Source organism: Anthonomus grandis, chromosome 2, assembly GCF_022605725.1.
Source record: "Anthonomus grandis grandis chromosome 2, icAntGran1.3, whole genome shotgun sequence".
Classification (NCBI taxonomy): domain Eukaryota; kingdom Metazoa; phylum Arthropoda; class Insecta; order Coleoptera; family Curculionidae; genus Anthonomus; species Anthonomus grandis.
In genome coordinates, this window is record NC_065547.1 from 32,337,041 (window position 1) to 32,344,425 (window position 7,385).

Here is a 7,385-nt window from a genome sequence, read left to right on the forward strand (position 1 = left end):
TATTTTTTTAATTTACAAATAAACGAAACTTTTAGTGTTCACTTTTTACCTGTTACAAAATACAACATAAAAAAATATGTAGTGGATTAAGAAAATTATATATTGAATGAAAAATTGGAAAATCGATTTGACATCATTGTCTGAGAGATGGTGAACTCAAACAACCTCGCCTATGGATTGCAGCTAGGCTAGGCATTCAATGTTCTAAGCCTTTATCCAGTTATGTTATAATCTCTGTAATTTATAGTAGTAAGGTGTTGATTAGGTTCTAGTCTAATTAATTTTTTTTACGTTCAATGGCGTTCCGAGCGATATCTAAACCCATAATATTGACTAGAAAAATGCACGTCACTGACTTTTGTGGATTTTTTACTCCCTTTGGATGAACTAATCAAAAATAGTTTTTTTGCTTTTTAATTTTTTTGTGTATCTTGCTTTTTAAAGAAAAAATTAAATACACATCTAATTTTATATCCCTAGACCACAAAAAAACATCACATTTTATTTGAGATGTTTGTCTTAAAATGACTTAAACAATCGCCTGCAATAGGTTATACGTATTTCGCCGCTCAAGGCAACATCCAACGACAACATCAAGACCTGAACAACAGTTTTTGAAAATTGTTTAAAAAAGAACAACGTGTACATACAGATTACGCACTGCTGAGTATAATAATCTATTAAATATAAATTAATAATTTATATTAAACTAATAATTATATTTACTAATTATTTTTTAATAATTATACTAATAATATATATAATATTATATTTAATTAATAATTATACATAATCTGTCCGTAAGGTGCAGTTTTAAAGTTGCTATTTTTTGAGTTATGACTTTTAGTTATGTTAATCAGATCTGATAATATCTTCAAGAGAGAAACACGTGCAACCTATTCTGAATTTAAATATACCTTCGAGACTTCTAACCAAATTCGTAGTTTTCATTTAAAATAACCTGTTTGATATGGTATTCTTTTTTAGTTACTTTTTACCAACTAATCTAATGGAAATATTAATTTTTTGTAAAATCTTAAAGTATACCCATTGACGTGGTTATCAGTTTTTTATTACAAAAAATTATTTTCTTTTCAAAATAAAAAAAATATCTACATATTATCTTAGCTATCAATATTATAACAAACATTCAACAATGCTTCATATCTAATCAAAAAAAGCACTTGAGAACCTTTTATTAAACGTATCGAAAAAACGAAAGAATTCATAATACCTCATACAAAATGTTGCTCTTCCATACAATTTTAACCCTTTTAAGTGCTAACCTTGCCTTAGGAGCCCCTTCTCGTAAGTATAAAATATATTTTTTCTTAAAAAGTTTATGTAGAATTGATTACTGTAGATGCACAAGAGGCTGAACTCCAAGGAATAATTGACGACTTGGTTAATACAACCATCAATGAGTTATTGGCCAGCCTTGAGGATCCTTTGGCACTAAATTCCTCCTTTACAAAGTACAATAATGCCATCTTAACGTAAGTACCCTTAGGCGCCTCCACAATGAAATCAAAAGTATCGGAAATCATATCGTGAAGTTAAAAATCACCTTATGCAGTTTCTTTATAAATATCATAGTTATTTACAATTTCTTAATGAAACGTTTGATTATAGCCAGATGACCTGAGAGATTTTTTAACTCTCTTTTTCTGGCTCTTTCACCAAAATTTAAACAAGGCCAAGAACTTTAAACCTCTAAGAGCACGAGTTAGTATTTTGAATGAAATTATACATAAAAAATTAAATCCTTTTTAAACTGACAGACCATATTTACTAATTTTCTACTCACCTTCAGCATTTTTTTTAAATTAGTAAAATATGCAACTTTCAAGAGCCTATAAAACATAAACTATGTTGCCAATTATATTGAGAAGGATACTAAGTTTGAGTTTATTTTCTTTTATAGATCTATACAATGCTGTTATATAATAAGTTTTAATGTGGAAAATAGTAAAACAAAACTGGAATAGACAAGTTTTAAGTAATAGTAAGATCACATTAAATGCAGAATCTTCTAATTCCTTCTTTTCATCCATTGCAGATAAAATTCTTAGCCGCATACCCACTTAATTTCGTAATTAAATGCCTGTTTCTATTTACAATCTTCTATTTTCATTTCGGTCGACTTCCTTTAATGTTAAAATTAAAAGATTAAAAAACAGTAGTATACCACATTCAGTATCGGCTTAGCAGTTGTACAGAGTAGACGTCTATACTCGTAACAGTGCTCAGTTTTGTTTTGTTTTGATTTAATTTAAATTGGTTTGATCTAGTGTTGCGTGTTTACATTAACGTGCTATATTTTCGCGGTACAAGTGTTTCCTAAAAAACTAATTAAGTTCCTGCATCAGTAAATGTTTTTGTTTTATAAACAGTTCCTGTTTTGACTAAATTTAAAATTATCTGGCTACCATTGACCTTAACTTGAAATAATTGAACATTAACCGTAGGACGTGCAATTGTGTGTTTTGTTGTACGTTTGTTTTCTGCGTTGGGTTTAAGTTCAAGTTACTGTTTACTTGCAGTTCCTGTTTTTACCATTAATATTTATATCAATTTAATAATATTTCCTTATAATCTAAAATGAACCGCAGTTTCAAATGTTGTCAAAGGAGAGATTTTCTAAATTATTGCTGCATCTTTTGTATTTCAATGTTCCACCCAAGTTGCCTGGAAAGAAATTCTGATGCCATAAAACTGGGAGGCTACAGGATTTTATGCTCACAAAGATGTCAAGATGATTTTAATGAAAGAGATCAGGAAGGAAAAATTGATGAGCAAAAGATTTATGATTTGTTGACAGAATTGAAAGAGAAGGATAGACATATAGAGAGAATGAGAAGAAACAGCATGGTTTTTGAAGATGAAGTGTCGGAGGCCGAAAAGAAGTTTTCCTCATCCCTGAAAAATCTGCATAAACGGAATGAAGAACTTAAAGTTGAATTGGAAAACTAAAAAATTAAAGAAGGTGAATTGTTGGCATTACTGAAAGTGAGTGAAATCGCAAGTCTTAAGTTCAATTCACAAATTAGCGAGCTAAATATCCTAAATAAAAATTTAATAGTAACGATAAAAACATTAGAAAATGAGTCTTCAACCTATAAGACTGAAATAAACTTGCTTCAAAAAGACGTAAACGACTTAACTAACTTAAATAAGAAGATGTTATAAGATAACTTATTATAGACTCCGTAAAGGTGTTGGAGGTTGAAAAAGATACCTGTTATTCCGACATTTGTGCTTTGAAGAAACAGTTACAGATATCTAAATCTGTTGTTATTAATTCTCCAACACAGCTACCAACTAGGCCAAATACACCTGACAATAGTCGACCTCGGCTTCTCTTTGTTGGTGGAAATTGTAGCAGAGTGTTCCTAAAACATTTACATTTAAAATTTGAAGCTTACTACAAGGTCCAGTGTTTCCTGAAGCCGGGCAGTTCAAGCAGTGAAGTGATTAGGACAGCATCAAATTTAGTTAAGGACTTTACGAAAGAAGATTTTTTAATAGTAATATTAAATGGAATTTGTTCTTCATCTGATGAAAAAAAAAATTAAAAAAATTTAATTCAAAATCATGTTGATACAAACACTTTAGTGATGACAAGCCCTTATACTTATTTAAACCATAATGTTATCTATAATAGTAATAAGACCCTTTATCGTACTTTTCATGCAAATAATATTAATCTGTATGGGATTTTAGAGTCTAATCACGCCAGTAACTTTGGTTCAGACTTGGCATCATTATTACATGCACATATTTTCAAATATTTTAAAATTAATATTTCATCGAATAAATTGTCTTTGAATCATCAAATTAATGAGTTTGAACTGATTACTGATCGTGAATTGAATTCTTCTTTTTTATAGACATGTCCACGAAGGTTGAATTTCATTCATGTTCATATTCTACTAGTAAGATTGAAATTAGCTCTTCGAAAAGCTTAAGTATCTTTATTCTTAATATACAATCCCTAAGAAATAAGATGGATGAGCTTCATCTTTTGCTGGACACATGTAATTTTCCTGATATTGTACTTCTGACTGAGCACTGGTTGAGGCCTAGTGAATGTTTTTTAATATCTGATTATGTTCCTATATCAAATTTTTGTCGTCAACAATCTATACATGGAGGAACCATGATCTTGGCTAGGCAAACAATTGAAACGATTTTTTGTAATATTGATAAGTATAATAATCTTCCGTTAGAGAATGTTTTTGAATTCTCTCTTTCTTTTTGTAAGCGTTTTAATTTATATATTCTTTGTGTTTATAGGCCATCTATAGGAGATATTGCTATGTTTCTGGACAAACTTGATTCTCTTTTATCCCAGTTGTCCCTACACTCTAAGGTTATATTGGCTGGTGACTTTAATATCAACTACACTGATGAAACCTTGCCACGTACTTCTCTTTTAAGTATTTGAAATTCTTACGACTTGAAAATGCACGTTCTTTCTCCCACACGAATAACTTCTTCATCTGCAACTACAATTGACTATTTCTGTCCAAATTTTGATAACATTTTATGCACAGTACTCCCATCTGGTATTTCCGACCATGAAGCTATTCTTGCTAAAATGCCATATAATACTGTATCATCTTCATCTCATTATATGGGAAGAATTTTCAGCAGGAGAAATTTCAATGCTTTTTCTGCTGCTACAGCTTCGGTAAATTGGAATGCACTTGAAACGGCTTCTGACCCACTTACTTTATTTTTTCAAGTTCTGTGTGATAAGATCAATCAGTGCTTTCCTAAAATGAGGCTTAAAACTAAGAAACGAAAACCATGGGTCAAGAGGCCTTAGAATTTCACCTAAAAACCTCCGTTTTTTTGACTAAATTGTACAAATATACCACAAATGAAAATATCCTTGTATATCATCAGAAATACCGTAGTCTGTACAGAAAGACAATTAAAGCAGCAAAATCTAATTATTATAGGGATCGCTTAAATATGTCATCAAATAGGCAAAGAGCGTGTTGGTCGATTATTAATGATTTTAGACATTGCCATAGAAAAGTATCTGAGTTAAGACCTGACATTTTAAACGACTATTATTGTGATATACCTAATATCTTGTTCAAGGGCATTCGTAGTAACATTGATCCCTTACACTATCTTCAACAAGTGTCGGTTGAGCATTCATTTTTCTTTCATCCTATCGATCTTACCGAAGTAAAAAATGAAATCAAACGCCTAAAAAACCATAAATCATCTGGTGCTGATGGGATATCTTCAAGGTTGTTACTCTTTTTGCCTGATTCAGCCTTAAATGCTTTAGTTTCTGCCATAAACAATTCTTTGGCATTGGCATTTTTCCTTCATGTTTAAAACAGGCAGTGGTTATCCCTCTTCATAAGGGTGGAGATTTGGATCAGCCTTGTAATTTCCGTCCCATTTCTATTTTGTCTACCCTCTAAGATAGTTGAAAAACTTGTAAAAAGCAGAATTTTGTCCTTTTTACATCATAATGGCATTTTGTCTGCAAATCAGTTTGGATTTCAAGCCGGTAAAGGGACTCATGATGCTGTTTTTAGCTTTTTGGAGAGCGTCTATGTGTCCTTGAATTCTGGAGAGTCATCAGCGGCAGTGTTTTGTGATCTATCCAAAGCATTTGACTGTGTGGATCATGGAATACTGTTATCTAAGCTCGATAAATATGGTTTTAGGGGCGTAGCGTTGCGATGGCTTGAGTCCTATCTATCAAATCGTACTCAGAAGGTTACAGTGTCTGGGCGTTTGTCTGCTTCTAGATCCCTAAAATGCGGCGTTCCCCAGGGTTCAGTGTTGGGTTGGGTTAGGTTATTTTTACTGTATGTGGATGACTTGAGTCCATTGAAACTGCAGGGCAAGGTGGTTCAGTTTGCTGATGATACCACCATACTATGGAGCCATAAAAATTCTGATTATATTAAGACTTGTATCCTTGAAGACCTTCAGATTTTATCAGGGTGGTATGCTTCCAACAGGCTCGTGTTTAATGTAAGTAAGACGTCTATTATGGGGTTTAAGTGCGATGTTCAGGGTCTGACGTTTGAAGAAAATTCCATCTTGCAGAATAAAGAGTGCTGCAAGTTCCTAGGAATTACCATTGATGGTCGCCTTCGGTTTGAAGATCATATTTTACATTTAGCTGGGAAATTATCTTCTGGATGTTTTGCAGTAAGCATGGCAAAACAAGAGCTGGGAGGGGTGGTTGCACGTTCAGTGTACTTTTCACTTGTTGAATCTCATATTCGGTATGGTTTGCCTTTTTGGGGTTTAACCAATAAGGAGCTATTTAACATTGTTTTTGTTATTCAAAAAAAAGTAGTTAGATACCTGTGTTCTGCTAAGTTAAGAGATTCTTGCAAACCCCTCTTCATTTCTGAAAAAATCCTAACTCTTTTTTCACTCTTTATCTTAGAAACAGCTGCTCTTATTCACAAAATTCCCAAACTACCCTCTGACACTGGCCATTTGACTTGTCGTGTAAATGATGTTCCCCTACTTATTCCTACGTCTTCCCTTACCAAAGACTCATTAATTTACATAAGTAAAAAAATTTACAATCATGTTCCTCTATGTGTTAGACATATATCGGATATTAAGAAATTTAAAAGAGAATTAAAGTCGCTTTTATTGGCTAAGGCATATTATAACCTGGATGACTTTTTTAATGATAGGTTTTAACCTTGGACATGTTGGAAAGTTTTTTTTGCTTTTTTCTTCTCTAGTTTTGTCAACAAGTTTACCTTTATTTAGTAATTGATTGTTTTATTTAGTTATCTTTAATTCAAGTATGTTCAAAAAGTTTTGTCTTCTTGTGTTTAAATTTGTTCATTGTTTTGTCAATTTTTGAAATTGTATTTTTGTTTTGTTTTTTTAGCTTGTAGGATGCTTGTACACAAGATTATTCTTACGTAATATAGCACATTTTCTTTCTTTCTTTACCCTGCTTTGATGTTAATACTCGCATAGTACGAACCCTTTCAGGAGAATTTATGGTTCCGTTAGTCAAACTAATAAACGAGTGTATTGGTATCGGTTATTTCTCACGTATACTTAAAAAAGCGAAAGTGGATATTATATTTAAGGGCAAGGGACGTAGCCGATCGATAGTTCTAGCCTGGACACTTATCCCCGCTTCCATCGATACCTCACAACAGAAGCCGAAATCATGCGAGGCGACGACCGCATCGCGATGGCAAAAATTCCGCGCTGGGGCACATATTTTGCGTTGATTCGAAATAATATTTTACTGCAGTTATTATTGTAGTTTATAGTAAGATTACGCATTTAAAATTTTAAACTACCAAACTATTTTGATACTCGCTTTGAGTTTTAAAAAGAATAAAAATTCGGTATTTAAATTAGGT

The 7,385-nt window shown here is 32.1% G+C and overlaps 1 protein-coding gene across 1 annotated transcript in view; it reads left to right on the forward strand.

Moving 5' to 3' along the window:
• Positions 1-1,147: 1,147 nt before the first annotated feature.
• LOC126750692 (uncharacterized) overlaps positions 1,148-7,385 on the forward strand; it is a 41,219-nt gene continuing 34,981 nt past the window's right edge. Inside the window, exons 1-2 of the mRNA XM_050460388.1 lie at positions 1,148-1,308; positions 1,364-1,496. Of these exons, the coding sequence (XP_050316345.1) occupies positions 1,245-1,308; positions 1,364-1,496 (197 nt within the window). The 5' untranslated portion in view covers positions 1,148-1,244. The remainder of the gene's footprint in view (positions 1,309-1,363; positions 1,497-7,385) is intronic.